Raw genomic sequence first — 22,473 nt, 5'->3', positions numbered from 1 at the left:
CAAGTTCATCAACTTTCATAGCAGAATTACTTTCCCATTGTCCCTCAACTGTAATATATGATATACAATTTTCTAGTTTTGAGTCTTCACTTTTACCCAATGTAAAAAACACAATTTCATGTTTTGCTACATAAGAGCGAATTGAGCTCTTATGTGACATTTCACATGTGAAAACATGTTTTTGGAACACTACACGTGACAATTCACATGTGAAAACGTGTTTTTGGAACCATTCATATATGACATTTCACATGTGAAAAAATCATGTGAAAACATGTGTTTTTGGAACACTTCACATGACATTTCAGATGTAAAAACATGGTTTTGGAACACACAAATGTGCAATTCACAATTCATGCGTTATCACTGTTCTGCTAAACTATGACCCAACCTGGGATTTGAGGTCACAACTTCTGGAGTTGCTGTTCTTTATGCTGCACCATCAAGTCTGTAACATCCTCCTAAATATTTATTCCCTATAATTCATCTCTGCACTTAGCGACAGAGTGCCATCTGACTGTTATTTTAGTTATCAGTTAATCTGACTATTCTCTCAACATTGATTTAATTTACTTATCATCTCAGCAATTTTATTATTATTCTGGTTTAATGATACTCCTGAATCACTATGATAAATATAATAGTTTTTCTTGAGAGTATTTTCAACACTGAGATTTACTTTGAAGTTTAAAGTGTAGGAATACAAGTGAAATGCGTTACTGACATAGACATTGTGGTGTAGCAGGAAGGTCGGAATGCTGTGAACCAAGAGGTTGTGAGTTCAAATCCCAGGTAAGAACACGTTGAATAATAATTACTGTATAAATAAACATACACAACAAAGTGTGTCAAATATGTACAGTTGAAGTCAGAAGTTTCCATACACCTTAGCCAAATACATTTAAATTAAGTTCATCACAATTCCTGACATTTAATCATAGTAAAAAATCCCTGTTTTAGGTCAGTTTAGGATCATCACTTTATTTTAAGAATGTGAAATGTCAGAATAATAGTTGATAAATCATTCTATTTCAGATTTTATTTCTTTCATCACATTCCCAGTGGGTCTGAAGTTTACATACACTCCATTAGAATTTGGTAGCATTGCCTTTAAATTGTTTAACTTGGGTCAAACATTTCAGGTAGCCTTCCACAAGCTTCCCACAATAAGTTGGGTGAATTTTGGCCCATTCCTCCTGACAGAGCTGGTGTAACTGAGTCAGGTTTGTCGGCCTCCTTGCTCGCACATGCTTTTTCAGTTCTGCCCACAAATGTTCTATGGTATTGAGGTCAGGGCTTTGTTGACTTTGTTGTTCTTAAGCCATTTTGCTACAACTTTGGAAGTATGCTTGGGGTCATTGTCCATTTGGAAGACCCATTTGCGACCAAGCTTTAACTTCCTGACTGATGTCTTGAGATGTTGCTTCAATATATCCACATACTTTTCCTGCCTCATGATGCCATCTATTTTGTGAAGTGCACCAGTCCCTCCTACAGCAAAGCACCCCCACAACATGATGCTGCCACCCCCGTGCTTCACGGTTAGGATGGTGTTCTTCGGCTTGCAAGCTTCCCCCTTTTTCCTCCAAACATAACGATGGTCGTTATGGCTAAACAGTTCTATTTTTGTTTCATCAGACCAGAGGACATTTCTCCAAAAAGTATGATCTTTGTCCCCATGTGCAGTTGCAAACCAAAGTCTGGCTTTTTTATGGCGGTTTTGGAGCAGTGGCTTCTTCCTTGCTGAGCGGACTTTCAGGTTATGTTGATATAGGACTTGTTTTACTGTGGATATAGATACATTTGTACCTGTTTCCTCCAGCATCTTCACAAGGTCCTTTGCTGTTGTTCTGGGATTGATTTGCACTTTTCGCACCAAAGTACGTTTATCTCTAGGAGCCAGAACGCGTCTCTTTCCTGAGCGGTATGACGGCTGTGTGGTCCCATGGTGTTTATACTTGCGTACTATTGTTTGTACAGATGAACGTGGTACCTTTTGGCATTTGGAAATTGCTCCCAAGGATGAACCAGGGATGAACTTGGCTGATTTCTTTTGATTTTCCCATGATTTTCCCATGATGTCAAGCAAAGAAAGAGGCACTGAGTTAGAAGATAGGCATTGAAATACATCCACAGGTACACCTCCAATTAACTCAAATGATGCCAATTAGCCTATCAGAAGCTTCTAAAGCCATGGCATCATTTTCTGAAATTTTCCAAGCTGTTTAAAGGCACAGTCAACTTAATGTATGTACACTTCTGACCCACGGTGAAATAGAAGTGAAATAATCTGTCTGTAAACAATTGTTGGAAAAATGACTTGTGTCATGCACAAAGTAGATGTCCTAACCGACTTGCCAAAACTATAGTTTGTTAACAAGAAATTTGTGGAGTAGTTTTAATGACTACCACCTAAGTGTATGTAAACTTCCGACTTCAACTGTATGTAAAAAGCACTGTGTGTGTATTATAACAACCCATTTTTGTTTGCGGGGCATCACCTGTGAAATCTCATATGAAAATTCGAATCCACATGTGAAAGGTTATGTAATTACATGTGAAAATCGTGAAATATCACATGTAAAGTGTTCGAAAACATATGGTTTAACATGATTTCACATGTGCAAAACATGGAAATGTCACCTGTGAAATCATGTGATTTTCCATGTGAAATCATGTGTTTTTTCCATAAGGGTACTGATGAGAGGATACAGGGGAGGAGACTGACTGTTAAACCATTCAGTAAGGTTGTAATAGCATGCTCAGAAATAAGCGGCTTGCTTAACTGTTCAGGTCATGTTCGGGCTTATATTGAATAATGTGATTTCTTTCTATTTTTGAATATATCCATACATTTTTTTTGTAATTTTACCCCCTTTTTCTCCCCAATTTCATGATATCCAATTGTGATCTTGTCTCATCACTGCAACTACCCAACGGGCTCGGGAGAGGCGAAGGTCGAGTCATGCCGCGCTTCTTAACACCCGCTCGCTTAACCCGGAAGCCAGCTGCACCAATGTGTCGGAGGAAACACCGTTCAACTGACAACTAAAGTCAGCTTGCAGGTGCCTGGCCCACCACAAGGAGTCGCTAGAGCACGATGAGCCAAGTAAAGCCCCCCCAGCCAAACCCTCCCCTAACCCGGACAACACTGGGACAATTGTGCGCCGCCCTATGGGACTCACTGTCGGTTGTGACACCGTCTGGGTTCAAACCCCAGGCTGTAGTGACACCGCAACACTGCAATGCAGTGCCTTAGACCGCTGCGCCACTTGGGAGGCGAATAATGAGTCTCTGCTCTGTCTGTCTCCATCTCACCCCCTGTTGTTACTCCATCATCCCTATCCTGTAGAAACTCAATAACTCTGCTGAAAGAACCTGTGTCTAAATCCCAAATAGCACCCCTTTCCCAATGTAGTGTATGGTCAAAAGTAGTACACTATATAGGGAATAGGGTGCCATTTGGGATGCAGAACACACGCCTTCCCAGCGATTGACTCAGTATTGAAACACCCTCACAAAGCAGACCACGGAACTGACATTACACACAGACAGCTCAGGTCCTCTTTGAAACAACTTTCACTCTCTGTTTCACCCTCCTCCCCTCTCCTTTTTTCCGGTTGTCTTGACGACAGTGACAGACTTTTCATCTCTAGGGTTCTTGTTTTGTGGTTGTCACAGACCCTCCTTTAATATCTAGCCCAGTTCTCTCTAATTATCTCTCTCTCACTGTCTCTCTCTCTTACCCCAATGATGGGGCCACGCCACCTAAACTATGGAGCTTAATTTCTACTGCAAACAATCACTCAAAGACTGGAAGACTGAGAAAGAGAGAGTGGGGGAAAAAGAGAGAGTGACAGACATACGGAGAGATAATTAATTGAGCTCAGATGTTGCAGCAAATCAAATCAAATCAGGCTTTATTCATTTCAGAAATGGAATGCAACAACGCAATGTGCTTCAAAGGAAAATAACGAATAAAATCAATGAAAATAAAAACGTCAATATTTACTACACAAACATAAGCGGATAAAAAAACAAAAGAATAACAAAAACTGAACGACTAAAAATCACCCTAAGGAAAAACAAAGCTAAAAAGGTGTGTTTTAAGATCACAGTTTGGGCCTCCCTCAGGTTCTCTGGCAGGCTATTCTAGAGGCTGGGGGCATCATAACTAAAGGCTGCCTCTCCATGCCTCTTGGTCCTAGGCTTTGGGATAGTTAAAAGGCCAGATCCAGAGGACCTGAGGGACCTACTGGGTACATAACTTAAAAGCATGTCTGACATGTCTTAAAAGCATGTCTGACACACAATCATGGATTTATTTAAAAACCAATAGAAGAATCTTAAAATGAATTCTAAAACTCACAGGCAGTCAGTGCAGAGACCTTAAAACCGGTGTAAGGTGTGCTCTCCTGTAGAGGTTTGAAAAAGACAGATGTGGGGAAATTCCATTATCGATCCATGCTACTTCATCTATAATCTATCTATTAAAATGCATTCATGCATTACTTTGGAGAGCGCAGGTTGTTAGCTTTTTCATCCATTTATATCTTCTGACAACTGACCCAAAGTAGATCACAGCAGATCAAACTAAATACAGTCTGATACATGACAACTAAGTGTGTATGGGTTGGCCCTTATCTAATCAACAGGTGTAATATTCATAGGAGTTTCTGTCCACATATCAAGCCACAATACATCACTGTCTATTAGTTTCACCAAGATCAGACTAGATTACAGCCCTCTTTTTAAAGGGTGCCATTCATAGGCAAAGATAATATACAGACTGAAACAAAGATGGTTAATAACAAGATTACAACCAAAAAGCAATTAAGAAGAGATGAAACTGAAGAGAGAGAGAGAGAGAGAGAGAGAGAGAGATAGGGGTCTCCTCTTCCAAACCCCCAGTTAGCTAGCGCTTCTGGGATAGAGAGAGACAACATTCTCCTCTTCCGAACTCCCAGTTAGCTAGTGCTTCTAGGATTTCAGTCAGAATAATAATAGAACATGTGTTGCATGTTAAAAAGAAACCCAGCTCACACACTGACACTCATCAACGTCGGACCGATGAAACCAGTCAATAAAGCAGGAGTGAAAGAGGAGTTATTGAGCAGAGCCAGAGTGGGTTTCACAGTGGGTTTCATCAACAGACAGCATCTCCTAGGGCCCATCTCTCACCTTGTCCTATTGGTTTAATAAAGAAGTCTATGGTTAGGAAGACTATTACTCTGTATCCTCGGATTACTGTTAGTGGCTAAATATGCTACCAGACACCACTGTTGCCATTTAAGGCAACATTTTTTAATGTATAAACTCTTCACCCGTTCCCAGTCCCACTACATCCTGTGAAGCCTGTCAGTGAGTGTATACTACCAACCAACTCCAGGCAAACTACCAGCTCCTAGGTGCACACTTCATACTCCAGAGTCGGCTGTACCCATAGCCAGTCAACACTTGAGAGCACAATACTCACACAAGATTGTACAGTGCTCCCACTCCCCACATTCACTAAAACACACTGTCCATTCTAATGTGATGAGAGGCATTTGATCCTCGATGAGCCTTCAGTGTTGCTTTATGCGTGAAGGGGCACGGCAGTGACGGCACTCCACTTGACATTAACACAAAGACTCTCCCCGCAGCTATAGGTGTGGTGGTACTGTGCATGTGTAGTGTTCATTTCCCTTCCATCTGTGCACTTTTTATGTACAGTTTTTCCTCCTTGCGGTGTGTGGCAAGATCAAGGAGCCAGCTGGGCCTATGACTTTCCCTCGGTTTACTGTCAATACAAACTTCATAAACTTCTTTCTTTGATATCCTCTTTGGCAGGATTCTCCAATAGACGGCCCGCGGACCAAATTGGATTTTATTTGCCCACTCAATTTTTTAAAACAATTTTGGGACATAAAAGACAAAAAAAAATCACCAGGAATTTAGGAATATATATTCCCACTCGTAAATAAAGAGGTATATGTGATCGTATCCCAATGTAATCAAGGTTTGAAATGATTCTGCTTTTGTGAAATACTATACAGTATCTGTTTGGGATTATTGTGGTCATTTTGCAGTGTACAAAGTATTTATAACTATGTTCTGGGCCCCCGACCATCCACTCAAGAAAAAAAATCGGTCCGCGGCTGAATGTAATTGGGAACCCCTGTTCTGTGGATTACTGCTCCATGTGTGTAAATCATTACTTTATAAGGAAGTCCATAGAAGGGTTCGGCATTGTTTGTGAAAACAAAACATGACAACCATGGCAACCAAGAGCAATAATGGTCTGTCTGGTTTTTATATTGAGACACATAGAGAAAAAGGTGGTTTTGGATGAGGGTAAAGTCACGTGACCGTCTGTTAAAGTGCTCTCTATAGCCCTCTGAGAAACTCAAGGAACCCAAGTACATGCTCACACCATCAGAAAAAACTAACTGGACACAGAGTCACTTCTCAGCTGATCATGTTGTTCCAAAATAAAGAAAGACACCCCATTTCAAAATGGAGAAAATTCTAAAAGTGGGACAAGGGCCTTTTCTGACTAGTATACCCAAGGTGCATTGAGTGGACAGTCTGATCACTGTCCACTTGGTGAAATTAGATTACATCTGGTTCTAGTCTCGCCTCGTTCTCCTTGGTTAATTAAGATCTGGTTCTAGTCTCACCTCGTTCTCCTTGATTAATTAAGATCTGGTTCTAGTCTCACCTCGTTCTCCTTGATTAATTAAGATCTGGTTCTAGTCTCACCTCGTTCTCCTTGATTAATTAAGATCTGGTTCTAGTCTCACCTCGTTCTCCTTGATTAATTCAGATCAGGTTCTCCTTGATTATTTGAAATCAGGTTCTAGTCTCACCTCGTTCTCCTTCTTCTCATACTTGGTGGCTTGTTTTCCCTGGCTTTTCCTCCGCAGCTTCTTCAGGTCCGTCTGAGAGCGCTCCAGAGAGTCCTGCTTCATTTTGTGCTCTGACTGGTACCGCTTGAATGTTGCCTGGATGAGAGATACAGAGGATAAGATAAGTTTGATGGAGAGGACTTTGGGGATATTGAAGATATTGAGGAGGGGATATTGAGGAGGTGATAGAGGATATTGGTGATATTGAGGAGGTGATAGAGGATATTGGTAATATTGAGGAGGGGATAGAGGATATTGGTGATATTGAGGAGGGGATAGAGGATATTGGTGATATTGAGGAGGGGATAGAGGATATTGGTGATATTGAGGAGGGGATAGAGGATATTGGTGATATTGAGGAGGTGATAGAGGATATTGGTGATATTGAGGAGGGGATAGAGGATATTGGTAATATTGAGGAGGGGATAGAGGATATTGGTGATATTGAGGAGGGGATAGAGGATATTGGTGATATTGAGGAGGGGATAGAGGATATTGGTGATATTGAGGAGGGGATAGAGGATATTGGTAATATTGAGGAGGGGATTGAGGATATTGGTAATATTGAGGAGGGGATTGAGGATATTGGTGATATTGAGGAGGGGATAGAGGATATTGGTGATATTGAAGAGGGGATAGAGGATATTGGTAATATTGAGGAGGGGATAGAGGATATTGGTAATATTGAGGGGATATGAGGATATTGGTGATATTGAGGAGGGGATATGAGACTGTTTTTTTGTTGTTTTTACCCCTTTTTATCCCCAAAGTCTTGTCCCATTGCTGCAACTCAAGTACATCCTCCCGAAACACAACCCTGCCAAGCCGCACTGCTTCTTGACACAATGCACGCTTAACCCAGCTGCACCAATGTGTCTGAGGAAACACTGTACACCTGGCAACCGTGTCAGCGTGCATGCGCCCGGCCCGCCACAGGAGTTGCTAGAGCGCGATGGGACAAGGACATCCCAGTCGGCCAAACCCTCCCCTAACCCGGAGGACGCTGGGCCAATTGTGCATCGCCTCATGGGTCTCCCTGCGACACAGCCCGATATTGAACCAGGATCTATAGTAACGCAGTTAGCACTGCGATGCAGTGCCTTAGACCGCTGCGCCACTCGGGAGGCCCTGGAGACCATGTTTTAGTGTGTACTCACATACCTGTACACGTAGACATACAGACACCTACACAAACACGGATGCACTCACACACTCCTTGCTATTACATTGTCCCTTGCCAAGGTCCTACAATGGTCAAGGTACTTACAGTCATATATTTGACATCCATCTCTGTTTTCCTCTCCAGCTCAGAAATGATTTCTTTGTGGAACTGCTTGAACTGAAAAGAAAAGAATGTAGTTCAAGTCGATATATAAACGTATGACAATAATAATCATGGAAGGATGGTGACATCAGGATAGCAGTTGTGAGGCTGAGCCAGAGGAATATAGCTGTGATAATGGCTTTCTCAGTAAGGGGAATTCCAACAACAGGTCTGTCTTTAAAAAAAAAAAAAACATTGACTACTTTCTCCTTCTTTCCCTCTTACAGAAACACTACATGACCAAATGTATGTGGACACCTGCTTGTCTAACATCTCATTCCAAAATCATGGGCATTAATATGGAGTTGGTCCCCCCTTTGCTGCTATAACAGCCTCCACTCTTCTGGGAAGACTTTCCACTAGATATTGGAACATTGCTGTGGAGACTTGCTTCCATTCAGCCGCAAGAGCATTAGTGAGGTCGGACACTGATGTTGGGCAATTAGGCTCGCAGTTGGCGAGCCAGGGCTCTGTGCAGGCCAGTCAAGTTCTCAACAAACCATATCTGTATGGCATTGTCATGCTGAAACAGGAAAGGGCCTTCCCCAAACTGTTGCCACAAAGTTGGAAGCACAGAATTGTCTAGAATATCATTGTATGCTGTAGCATTAACATTTCCTTTCACTGAAACTAAGGGGTCTAGTCCAAACCATGAAAAACCCCAGACCATTATTCCTTCTCCACCAACATTTACAGTTGGCACTATGCATTGGGGCAGGTAGCATTCTCCTGGCATCCGCCAAACCCAGATTTGTCCATCAGACTGCCAGACGGTGAAGCCTGATTCATCACTCCAGAGAATGCAATATTCATCATACAAATCATCTTAAATTCAGTTAAGTTTCAAAGTTTATTTGCCACGTGCACAGGAAGCAACATGTGTAAAACAGTACAGTGAAACATTTTTACGTTTTAGAGTTCATTTCGTGAAATTCTACACATTTTGCCATGGGGCGTAGAGAAGATATTGCAATTTTATAACAAATTTCATGCAATTCTACACATTTTGCCATGGGTCGGAGAGGAAAATTTGCTGTTATATTCATTTTTTTCTCCACAGGTTTTATTATGATATGTGAGTGAGACTAGCAAAATCAAAGGCCCCCCCCCGGCTGGTAATTAGACCATGATTACTAAGTTTACATAGCTGGCCGCAGGACTAATTTACCAATCTATTTTGGCTAATTGTCAGTCACTGCTCGTCACACATAACAATAGAAAAACTGCTGATGGGGGGCTGGGCAGGGGCTGCAGGTTGTCCATCCCTGGTCTAAAAGACAAACAAAGTAGTAACAGTTGTCTTGTGTCCAGGTGGTATTTCTCACTAGGCTTTGTTGTGTTCTGGGTGTGTTTAGAGGATAAGGGAGGCCTGCTAATTACTAGTCACAGTGAGAAAGAGAGAGTTGGCATAGGATGGCCCTATGGATGTGGGTGGACATGAGCACACAATCCAGGTCAAAGAGAATGGTAACCCTTGACTTCAGTCTGCCACTTAATTAGCAATTAGATGGTAAAATGGTAATTACGTAACAAAAAAGGAATAATTACTATTTTACTAAGAGAAGAAGTGACAGTAGGTCAGCTGGGCAACTTACATTCTCCTCCAGCTCCAGGTGAACCTTCTTGTGCACCTCAGAGATTTCCATCAGAACCACACCTGTAGAAAACAGATCATACATCATACACAGGTAAGGGACATCTAGCCTGGGTGCCAGTCACAGTCCTGCTAGTCTATATTCGCTTTAGTCAACATACTGTTGACTAGGATACATCAGTGTGGAATCAATGCAGAAACTGTAAGACAACCAGGCTAAGGGAAACTACTGCATTTGAATATGCTGTGGACATCTATGATCCTTTCTCCTCACATTGCTTGGCGGCAACGATGTCCCTGATAGCCTAGCTGGCATGGGACAGGCTGAGATGTCACGAGGAGGACAATGGGTTTTCACCTCAAAGCTGTTGCATCTGTTCTTTCCCTATGCTTACAGAAGCAACTGTTACTTGTGGTCAAGAACAAAGCTTACTCTAGCCCTTATCAAAATGTAATGTGTATTTTACATCATGAGGAGTTTTTACATACTGCATGGATGACTTTTCGGACAGTAATGTTTGAACAGTGGTAACTAAGTAGTCGCTACTGATCAGATCCACATGGTCTGACACAGAGACAGAAAAAACAACCATTGAACGCCATAGAGGAACATGGCACAATAGCAGTCATGCTGTAAACAGAAGTAGACAATGACAGCAGACAGACACAATGGGGTGACATCTAGAGGTTCTGTAGAGTATACTGTAATAATATTCCAGCATATTGTTAAGAATTAGTTGTGGTGCATTCTAGAACCACCTGCCACTAGCAGGTTTGCTTTTGACACAATGTAATATTGTATATGAGTTAGTGTTTTTTTCTATTCCCTTTGCAAACACCTGCAACCACCGTCCAATCACTCCTATCACCTCAGTATTAATTCAATACGCCAAAACCACGACTGGGCCTGTGAGAACATATTAACAGACTCAACCCAAACACACTGAGTATACATACATTAGGCGCACACACACACACACACACACACCTGGTGTGACCCCAGGCAGGCCTGCTTATACAGAGCTGTACCTCTCTGGCCGACTACAGCTTCAACAACATTGCCCTCTGATAGTCAATAGTACGTAGTGGTAAATGCTGCCATTGCACATCAGGGTGAGGGGGGGTTGCTGGGCTCTGGGCAGGCTGATATACAGCACCAACAACAGCCTGCTGCAGAATGAGAGGGATGGTGTTCAAACAGGCTGCAGAGCGAGGGATGGTGTGCAGTGAGAGGGATGGTGTGCAGTGAGAGGGATGGTGTGCAGTGAGAGGGATGGTGTGCAGTGAGAGGGATGGTGTGCAGTGAGAGGGATGGTGTGCAGTGAGAGGGATGGTTTGCAGTGAGAGGGATGGTGTGCAGTGAGAGGGATGGTGTGCAGTGAGAGGGATGGTGTGCAGTGAGAGGGATGGTGTGCAGTGAGAGGGATGGTGTGCAGTGAGAGGGATGGTGTGCAGTGAGAGGGATGGTGTGCAGTGAGAGGGATGGTGTGCAGTGAGAGGGATGGTGTGCAGTGAGAGGGATGGTGTGCAGTGAGAGGGATGGTGTGCAGTGAGAGGGATGGTTTGTAGTGAGAGGGATGGTTTTCATAACATCACCTGCTGATTTCCTCTGACATCCCATCTCCCTTATTCCGCTCTCCCCCTCTCCTTTACTCTCGACCCTCTCTCTCTTTCCCTCCCTCTCCCCCCTCCATCCTTGTACTCCTCTCCATCTTAAGATGTTTTAACCTCTGCGACCGGGAGGCCCATGGGGCGGCGCACAATTGACCCAGCGTCGTCCGGGTTAGGGAGGGTTTGGCCGGCAGGGATATCCTTGTCTCATCGCGCACTATCGACTCCTGTGGCGGGCCGGGCGCAGTGCACGCTGACCAGGTCGCCAGGTGTATGGTGTTTCCTCCAACCCGGCTGGCTTCCGGGTTGGATGTGCATTGTGTCAACAAGCAGTGCGGCTTGGTTGGGTTGTGTTTCGGAGGACGCATGGCTCTCGACCTTCGCCTCTCCCGAGTCCGTACGGGAGTTGCAGCGATGAGACAAGACTAACTACTACCAATTGGATACCACGAAATTGGGGTAAAAAAAATAAAAATAAAATAAAAGATGTTTTAACCAGGCAGATGACTAGCTAAGGACATTTGACCCTGTAATCCTCCACATTGCTCTGGTCTTAGTCTCAGTGATCTGTGTGCTACAGGGTTTTCTGTAAAATACATCTCTCTCTCTCAAAACATTACAACTGAATCTGGTTCTGCTGTCTCCAGATTGACCTACCCTGATAAGGATACATATTATTACACTTTTAGAAAAAAAGTGCTATCTATGTCACGCTCGTTGATGGAAGAATCAGACCAAGGTGCAGCGTGGTAAACGTACATCATTTTATTTGACGAACATGAAAAAAACTATAAACTACAACCGAACGTGAAGCTACATGCAGTGCAGTACTCAACTACACACAAACAAGATCCCCCAAACTAAATGTGGAAAAAAGGCTGCCTAAGTATGATCCCCAATCAGAGACAACGATAGACAGCAAAGAAATAGAAAAACTAGAACGCCCACCCTAATCACACCCCGACCTAACCAAATAGAGAAATAAAAAGGCTCTCTAAGGTCAGGGCGTGACAATCTATGTAGAACCTAAAAGGGTACTTCATCTGTCCCCATAGCAGAACCCTTTGAAGAACCATTTTTGGTTCCAGGTAGATCCCTAGAACCCTTTTGGGTTCCATGTAGGATCTTTTTCAGAGAGGGTTCTACATGGAACTCAAAATAGTTCTCCCTGCAAACAAAAAGTATTCTACCTGGACTCAAAACAGGTTATCCTATGGGGACAGCTGAAGAACCCTTTAGGAACCATTTTTTCTAAGAGTGTACCCAGTAAAGGATACATAGTATTGTTCATAATACTGTATAGATAGGTATATGTGTACATCTCCAAACACTGCTTCATCTACAATATAAGAATGAATAATACTAGCCTTACATTCAGCTATAGTTACATCCACTATAATCAAAGGCTTCACAGCTTGACTGACTGTTTGTGGTGGGTCATTTGGGAAACCACCCAGTAATGATGATAAGACTTGTATCCCAGCCTTATCCTAGATGTCTTCAGATAGTGCTAGGTGGTGGCCATAGTCTCATTGTGATGTCTGGTTTTACAGTGACTTAATAACGACTTGATCATTATTATTGAAACATCCTTATACCTCTGTGGTTTATGGTGGTTTTGATAGCACAGAAAACTATGTCCATCATCCTTCACATTGTTACCAGGTGATGTAGTTTATGAACGGTGTAGGCCTCTGGTAACAGAATACCTGCCGTTCCCTCATAAGAGCCTAATAGAGAAACATGGTGTGGAAAAACACAACTTTATTAGATGACAAATTACAATAGATTTCAACAGGTGATCTGTTCAGGTTATTCATACGCACCTGTATTACTAATATGCTAAACAGCATTGGAATAAACTCAAACCTTTGTATCTATGGCTGACTGAGCTATGTGCAGTTACATTTATATTTTAGCAGACGCTCTTATCCAGAGCAACTTACAGTAGTGAGTCCATACATTTTCATACTGGTCCCCTGTGGGAATCAAACCCACAACCCTGTTGTTATAAACACCATGCACTACCAACTGAGCCACACAGGACCTAATGCACGTGTGACAAAGGGCCTAATTCACACAATGTGACCAAAGCAGTGACATTTGAACATTGAGATAGTAACGCTGCACTTCGAGATAGTCGTCACTCTCATAAAACAATAATGATAAATCGTACAGGGTCATGTCACAGCAAGAGTCTGACGCAATATGGACAACACCTATCTGAGTCACGGCCAACGATATCGCAATCTTGAAGCCACACATTCCAATGACAGGTAGGGAGAGTGAGTGTTGTGATGTTGCCATGGTTGGAAGTCTTTGTTCTCTGATATTACATGGATATGAATCAGAGATTGGTGTCACTCAGCTCCAGGCCCATAGAGCTAACGTGCACGCACACACACAGCCTTGAGAAGGCTAATAGTACTGGAGTGTATAGTGGCTGTTTTACGGGCTCCTGACCAATTCTGCTATTTTGTGTGTTTTTTCACTGATTTTAACTTTTTTTGTAGATAATGTTTCCGCCATCGTTTCCTAGGAACGAAAAGATCTTCAGGACATCAGACAGCAATCACTAACCTCGATCTGGATGAAGACTATCATAGTGGCTAGTGATTTTAATGCAGGAAAACTGAAATCCGTTTGACCTAACTTCTATTAGCATGTCACCTGTGCAACAAGAGGCATAAAACTCTAGATCCACACACAGACACATACAAAGCTTTCCCTCACCCTCCATTTGGAAAATCTGACCATAACTCTAGGCTCCTGATTCCTGCTTACAAGCGAAAACTCACAGGAATTACCAGTGACACGCTCTATACAGAAGTGGTCCGATGAAGCGGATGCTAAGCTGCAGGACTGTTTCGCTAGCACAGATGTTCTGGGATTGATCCTATATCATTGAGGAGTCAGTCACCAGCTTCATTAATAAGTGCATAAACGATGTCATCCCCACAGTGACTGTACGCACATATCCCAACCCGAAGCCATAATCCGCACTGAGCTAAAGGCTAGAGCTGCCGCTAACCCAGACACTTTTTAGATATCTTGCTACGGCCTCCTACGAACCATCAAACAAGAAAAGCATAATTACAGGACTAAGATCGAATCCTACTATACCGGCTTGTCGGATGTGGCAGGGCTTGCAAACTATCATGGATTACAAATCAAATCAGTTTATTTGTCACGTGCGCCGAATACAACAGGTGTAGACCTTAGTGAAATGCTTACTTACAGGCCCTAACCAACAGTGCAATTTTTAAGTAAAAAATAGGTATTAGGTGAACAATAGATAAGGAAATAAAAAAACAACAGTAAAAAGACAGTGAACAATAACAGTAGCGAGGCTACAGTTGAAGTCAGAAGTTTACACACACCTTAGCCAAATACATTTAAACTCAGTTTTTCACAATTCCTAGTAAAAATTCCCTGTCTTAGGTCAGTTAGGATCACCACTTTATTTTAAGAATGTGAAATGTCAGAATAATAGTTGTTAGAATGATTTATTTCAGCTTTTATTTCTTTCATCACATTCCCAGTGGGTCAGAAGTTTACATACACTCAATTCGTATTTGGTAGCATTGCCTTTAAATTGATTAACTTGGGTCAAACGTTTTGGGTAGCCTTCCACAAGCTTCCCACAATAAGTTGGGTGAATTTTGGCCCATTCCTCCTGACAGAGCTGGTGTAACTGAGTCAGGTTTGTAGGCCTCCTTGCTCGCACACGCTTTTTCAGTTCTGCCCACACATTTTCTATAGGATTGAGGTCAGGGCTTTGTGATGGCAATCCAATACTATGACTTTGTTGTCTTTAAGCCATTTTGCCACAACTTTGGAAGCATGCTTGGGGTCATTGTCCATTTGGAAGACCCATGTGCGACCAAGCGTTAACTTCCTGACTGATGTCTTGAGATCTTGCTTCAATATATCCACATAATTGTCCTTCCTTGTGATGCCATCTATTTGGGGAAGTGCACTAGTCCCTCCTGCAGCAAAGCACCCCCACAACATGATGCTGCCACCCCCGTGCTTCACGGTTGGGATGGTGTTCTTCGGCTTGCAAGCCCTTTTTCCTCCAAACATAACGATGGTCATTTTGGCCAAACTGGTCTGATGAAACAAAAATAGAACTGAGGACAATTCTCCAAAAAGTATGATCTTTGTCCCCATGTGCAGTTGCAAACTATAGTCTGGCTTTTTTATGGTGGTTTTGGAGCAGTGGCTTCTTCCTTGCTGAGCGGACTTTCAGGTTATGTTGATATAGGACTCGTTTTACTGTGGATATAGATTATTTTGTGCCTGTTTCCTCCAGCATCTTCACAAGGTCCTTTGCTGTTGTTCTGGGATTGATTTGCACTTTTCGCACCAAAGTGCGTTCATCTCTAGGAGACAGAACGCGTCTTCTTCCTGAGCGGTATGACGGCTGCGTGGTCCCATGGTGTTTAAACTTGCGTACTATTGTTTGTACAGATGAACGTGGTACCTTCAGGCGTTTGGAAATTGCTCCCAAGGATGAACCAGACTTGTGGAGGTCTACAATCTTTTTCTGAGGTCTTGGCTGATTTCTTTTGATTTTCCCATGATGTCAAGCAAAGAGGCACTGAGTTTGAAGGTAGGCCATGAAATACATCCACAGGTACAACTCCAATTGACTCAAATGATGTCAGTTAGCCTATCAGTAGCTTCTAAAGCCATGACATCATTTTCTGGAATTTTCCAAGCTGTTTTAAGGCACAGTCAACTTAGTGTATGTAAACTTTTGACCCACTGGAATTGTGATACAGTGAATTATAAGTGAAATAATCTGTCTGTAAACAGTTGTAGGAAGAATTACTTTTGTCATGCACAAAGTAGACGTCCTAACCGACTTGCCAAAACTAGAGTTTGTTAACAAGAAATTTGTGGAGTGGTTGGAAAACAAGTTTTAATGACTCCAACCTAAGTGCATGTAAACTTCCGACTTCAACTGTATATACAGTAGCGAGGCTATATACAGGCACCGTTTAGTCGGGCTAATTGAGGTAGTACGTACATGTAGGTATGGGTAAAGTGGCTATGCATATATGGTAAACAGAGAGTAGCAGTAGCGTAAAAGAGAGGTTGGCGGGTGGTGGGACACAATGCAGATAGTCCGGGTAGCCAATGTGCGGGGGCACCGGTTCGTCGGGCTAATTGAGGTAGTATGTACATGAATGTATAGTTGAAGTGACTATGCATATATGGTAAACAGAGAGTAGTAGCAGTGTAAAGAGGGGTTGGGGGGGGGACGACGACAATGCAAATAGTCCGGGTAGCCATTTGATTACCTGTTCAGGAGTCTTATGGCTTGGGGGTAAAAACTGTTGAGAAGCCTTTTGGTCCTAGACTTGGCGCTGCGGTACCACTTGCCATGCGGTAGCAGAGACAACAGTCTCTGACTGGGGTGGGTGGGGTCTTTGACAATTTTTAGGGCCTTCCTCTGACACCATCTGCTATAGAGGTCCTGGATGGCAGGCAGCTTAGCCCTAGTGATGTCCTGGGCCGTACGCACTACCCTCTGTAGTGCCTTGCGGTCGGAGGCCAAGCAGTTGCCGTACCAGGCAGTGATGCAACCAGTCAGGATAATCTCGATGTTGCAGCTGTAGAACCTTTTGAGAATCTGAGGACCCATGCCAAATCTTTTTAGTTTTCTGAGGGGGAATAGGCTTTGTTGTGCCCTCTTTATGACTGTCTAGGTGTGTTTGGACCATTCTAGTTTGTTGGTGATGTGGACACCAAGGAACTTGAAGCTCTCAACCTGCTCGACTACAGCCCCGTCGATGAGAATGGGGCCGTGCTCGGTCCTCCTTTTCCTGTAGTCTACAATCATCTCCTTAGTCTTGGTTACGTTGAGGTATAGGTTGTTATTCTGCACCACCTGGCCAGGTCTCTGACCTCCTCCCTATAGGCTGTCACGTTGTTCTCAGTGATCAGGCCTACCACTGTTGTGTCGTCTGCAAACTTAATGATGGTGTTGGAGTCGTACCTGGCCACGCAGTCGTGGGTGAACAGGGAGTACAGGAGGGACCTGAGCAAGCACCCCTGAGGGGCTCCAGTGTTGAGGATCAGCGTGGCAGATGTGTTGCTACCTACCCTCACCACCTGGGGGCGGCCCGTCAGGAAGTCCAGGATCCAGTTGCAGAGGGAGGTGTTTAGTCCCAGGATCCTTAGCTTAGTGATGAGCTTTGAGGGTACTATGGTGTTGAACGCTGAACCCAGCCGCGAGCGAGCTTACCAGATGAGCTAATGCCTTCTATACTTCGAGGCAAGCAGCATTGAACCAAGGGTGAGAGCACCAGCTGTTCCCGACGACTGGCTCTCCATAACCAATGTGACTTTTAAACAGGTTGTCATTCAGATTAACAGGATGCATACTCAGAGCATGCTCTGACCAGCTGGCAGGTGTCTAAACTGCCATTTTAAACCTCTCCCTGACCCAGTCTGTAATACCTACATGTTTCAAGAAGACCATCATAGTCCCTGTGCCCAAGAACTCCAAGGTAACATGTCTAAATGACTATCACCCCGTAGCACTCACATCTATCATAAAATGCTTGAAAGGCTGGACATGGCTCACATCAACACCATCATCCCAGACACCCTGGACCTACTCCAATTCGCATACAAACCCAACAGATCCACAGACAATGCAATCTCTATTACACTCGACATTGCCATTCCCACTTGGACAAAATAAATACCTACATGAGAATGCAGTTCATTGATTACAACTCAGCATTCAACCCTCAAAGCTCATCACTAAGCTAAGGACCCTGGGACTGAACACCTCCCTCTGCAACTGGATCCTGGACTTCCTGATGGGACGCCCCAAGGTGGTGAGGGTTGGCAACAACACATCGCCTACGCTGACCCTCAACACGGGGGCCACTCATGGGTGAGTGTTTAGTCCCCTCCTGTACTCCCTGTTCACCCACAACACAACGGGTGGTAGGCCTGATCACCGATTACAATGAGACAGCCTATTGGGAGGAGATCAGAAGCCTGGCAGTGTGGTGCCAGGACAACAACCTCTCCCTCAACGTCAGCAAGAAAAAGGAACTGATCGTGGACCGAGCACACCCCCATTCACATCGACGGGGCTGTAGTGGAGCAGGTCGAGAGCTTCAAGTTCATTGGTGTCCACATCACTAAGGATCTATCATGGTCCAAACACACCAACACAGTCGTGAAGAGGGCACCCTCAGGAGACTGAAAAGATTTGGCAAGGGCCCTCAGATCCTCAAACAGTTCTACAGCTGCACCACTGAAAGCATCTTCACTGACTGCATCACCGCTTGGTGTGGCAACTGCTTGGCAGCCGACCGCAAGGTGCTACTGAGGGTAGTATGAATGTCCTAGTACATTACTGCGGCCAAGCTCACTGCCATACAGGACCTTTATACCAGGCAGTGTCAGAGAAAGTCCCTAACAATTGTCAAAGTCTCCAGCCACTCAAGTCATAGACTGTTCTCTCTGCTACCGCATGGCAAGTCTAGAACCAACAGGACCCTGAACAACTTCTACCCCCAAGCCATAGGTCTGCTACATAGTTTTATATTCTGGGTAGCTATTTGGTTAACTACAGTTGAAGTCGGAAGGTTACATACACTTAGGTTGTAGTCATTAAAACTTGTTTTTCAACCACTCTACAAATTTCATTTTAACAAACTATAGTTTTGGCAAGTCGGTTAGGACATGTACTTTGTGCATGACACAAATAATTCTTCCAACAAATGTTTACAGACAGATTATTTCACTGTATCACAATTCCAGTGGGTCAGAAGTTTACGTTGACTGTGCCTTTAAACAGCTTGGAAAATTCCAGAAAATGATGTCATGGCTTTAGAAGCTTCTGATAGGCTAATTGACATAATTTGAGTCAATTGGAGGTGTACCTGTGGATTTCAAGGCCTACCTTCAAACTCAGTGCCTCTTTGCTTGACATCATGGGAAATTCAAAAGAATTCAGCCAAAAATTGTAGACCTCCACAAGTCTGGTTCATCCTTGGGAGCAATTTCCAAATGCCTAAAGGTACCACGTCCATCTGTACAAACAATAGTACGCAAGTATAAACACCATAGGACCACACGGCCATCATACCGCTCAGGAAGGAGACACATTCATTCCCCTAGAGATAAACGTACTTTGGTGCGAAAAGTGCAAATCAATCCCAGAACAACAGCAAAGGACCTTGTGAAGATGCTGGAGGAAACAGGTACAAAAGTATCTATATCCACAGTAAAATGAGTCCTATATCAACATAACCTGAAAGGCCGTTGAGCAAGGAAGAAGCCACTGCTCCAAAACCACCATAAAAAAGCCAGACTACGGTTTGCAACTGCACATGGGTACAAAGATCATACTTTCAGAGAAATGTCCCCTGGTCTGATGAAACAAAAATAGAACTGTTTGGCCATAATGACCATCGTTATGTTTGTAGGAAAAAAGGGGAGGCTTGCAAGCCAAAGAACACCATCCCAACCGTAAAGCACGGGGGTGGCAGCATCATGTTGTGGGGGTACTTTGCTGCAGGAGGAACTGGTGCACTTCACAAAATAGATGGCATCATGAGGCAGGACAATTATGTGGATATATTGAAGCAACATCTCAAGACATCAGTCAGGAAGTTAAAGCTTGGTCACAAATGGGCCTTCCAAATGGACAATGACCCCAAGCATACTTACAAAGTTGTGGCAAAATGGCCTAAGGACAACAAAGTCAACGTATTGGAGTGGCCATCACAAAGCCCTGACCTCAATCCTATAGAAAATGTGTGGGCAGAACTGAAAAAGCGTGTGCGAGCAAGGAGGCCTACAAATCTGACTCAGTTACACCAGCTCTGTCAGGAGGAATGGGCCAAAAGTCACCCAATTTATTGTGGGAAGCTTGTGGAAGGCTACCTGAAACGTTTGACCCAAGTTAATCAAGTTAAAGGCAATGCTACCAAATACTAATTGCGTGTATGTAAACTTCTGACCCACTGGGAATGTGATTAAAGAAAAAACATCTGAAACAAATCATTCTATCAACTATTATTCTGACATTTCACATTCTTAAAATAAAGTGGTTATCCTAACTAACCCAAGACAGGGAATTTTTACTATGATTAAATGTCAGGAATTGTGAGAAACTGATTTTAATTGTATTTGGCTAAGGTGTATGTAAACTTCCGACTCCAACTGTAACTGCATTTACCTTTTTTTAACTAACTTTTTTGGCTCATCACACACGCTGCTGCTGCTGTTTATTATCTGTCACTTTATTCCTAGTTATATGTGCATATCTACCTCAATTACTTCGTACCCCTGCACATTGACTCGGTACTGGTACCCTGTGTATATAGCCAAGTTATCGTTACTCATTGTATATTTCAGTATTATGTGTTTTACTTTTCTATTATTTCTCTATTTTCTTCCTCTGCATTGTTGGGAAGGGCCCGTAAGTACACATTTCACTGTTAGTCGACACCTGTTGTTTAAGAAGCATGTGACAAATATAATTTAATTACATTTTACACAGACACAGACACACACACACACTAATGAATCTGTCATTAGTCCTAGACACAGGTTGTTATTCCCTCTCTTGGTGCTGACTCACCACCCATTATGTTAAAGTGCTGCTGGAGACATTGAGGTGACCCATTTCCCCAGATTTTTATGATCCATTAAGTTGCTTCTTATGCTTGTCACCATCCTCCATGATGGACTGCTGGGTGGAAAAGGCCAACAAATGGCTTCATCTGTGTTCATGTCACACATACATTATCCTTATAGTGGCTGTTATCCACAGAAAATGGATAACACACACACACAGTAGACATAATAGAATAAGTTAGTCATGGACAGTAATGTCCTCTTTACAATCCTTCAGACAACCCACCCATGGAGGGAATGAGTTTAGAGACTCTGACTTTAGAAACTGGATAAAAATGCTGACAAAACTAATTGACAATGACATAGGAAGAAACAATGAAATACAGAATTTCATAATTCGGCACTTGCTAATCGATGTGTCAAGAGGTGGGTGGGGGAGGAGTTTGCCAGAAGGATGTATCACATAATATGTTCTATAGCAGATGTCTATGTGTTGTACAGTGCAGTACAAGCTTAACTACATGAACAACAGAGACAGAATGCAATATGGAATTGTATTAAATTGTTTGGGGTATGTCCTTTGAAGATTAGGTTAATGGCATGGTAAAAAAAAGTCTGGAGAAAGCAAGTATGTGGGGCAAGGAAGGGTGTGTGGGGTTAGGGAGGTCATGGGATTGTTTGGTGAGTGAAAGGAGTGTGATAGATCAGAAAGCCTGAGGCATCATGGGTGAATGAGCAGCCAATGGCCCTGGCTGTCTCTTGACTCCCTACCATACTCCCTAGGAAGTGTTCACTTTCTCACTTGTCTTTCTGAAGTGTGAAATCCATCTCATAGATTTAAACGTTTTGGATAGATTGGTGAAAACATTGATTCCAAGGACGGCAGAAGGCTGCGGCAGGTGCGGCCACACCCCCTGGTTTGCTCACTTTTAAAGTTTATGTAAATAACTGAAATCTAGACACTAACTGTAGGCCTATAACCACAAACATGTAGCCGTATATCATATTAACTCCTGCAGAATTAAGTATTTTGTGCAGTAAAATTGAACAGAAAATTTACCTTTTGTCTCAGTAACAGGAGTGGAGAAACTATTATTTAATTCAGCATCTCTTGAGAGAATGTGAATGCGCGGTTAGGGATCGCAATCCTTTTCAGTGATTGACACTGAAACATAGAAGCTGACAGTATTTCAACCACATAAATGCATCCAAGACAAACTGAAATCTAATCAGAAAAATAATTTCACAGCTTTTCGTTTCCTTAAAACTGGTCAAACTGATTTAATTTGGACATTTTGCACGGGAAGGATCTTGCATTTTCTCCCCGGCCCCTAAACGTCCTCACTCCACAAGAAAGAAGAATGAAAGAGAACTTTACTGATGACAGATTGATGCATTCATTCTATCGTTTTATTACATTGATCTAGTGAGCACCA

The 22,473-nt window shown here is 43.1% G+C and overlaps 1 protein-coding gene across 1 annotated transcript in view; it reads right to left on the bottom strand.

The window, feature by feature from the left end:
• LOC120045741 (brain-specific angiogenesis inhibitor 1-associated protein 2-like protein 1) overlaps positions 1-22,473 on the bottom strand; it is a 50,258-nt gene that overhangs the window by 17,460 nt on the left and 10,325 nt on the right. The window contains exons 4-6 of the mRNA XM_038990679.1: positions 9,810-9,871; positions 8,158-8,229; positions 6,852-6,986 (exon numbers count right to left, since the gene is read on the bottom strand). Of these exons, the coding sequence (XP_038846607.1) occupies positions 6,852-6,986; positions 8,158-8,229; positions 9,810-9,871 (269 nt within the window). The remainder of the gene's footprint in view (positions 1-6,851; positions 6,987-8,157; positions 8,230-9,809; positions 9,872-22,473) is intronic.

Source organism: Salvelinus namaycush, chromosome 4, assembly GCF_016432855.1.
Source record: "Salvelinus namaycush isolate Seneca chromosome 4, SaNama_1.0, whole genome shotgun sequence".
In the NCBI taxonomy this organism is placed as follows: Eukaryota; Metazoa; Chordata; class Actinopteri; order Salmoniformes; family Salmonidae; genus Salvelinus; species Salvelinus namaycush.
Note: the sequence above shows the minus strand (reverse complement) of the source record. Positions and strands in the feature narration are given on the sequence as shown.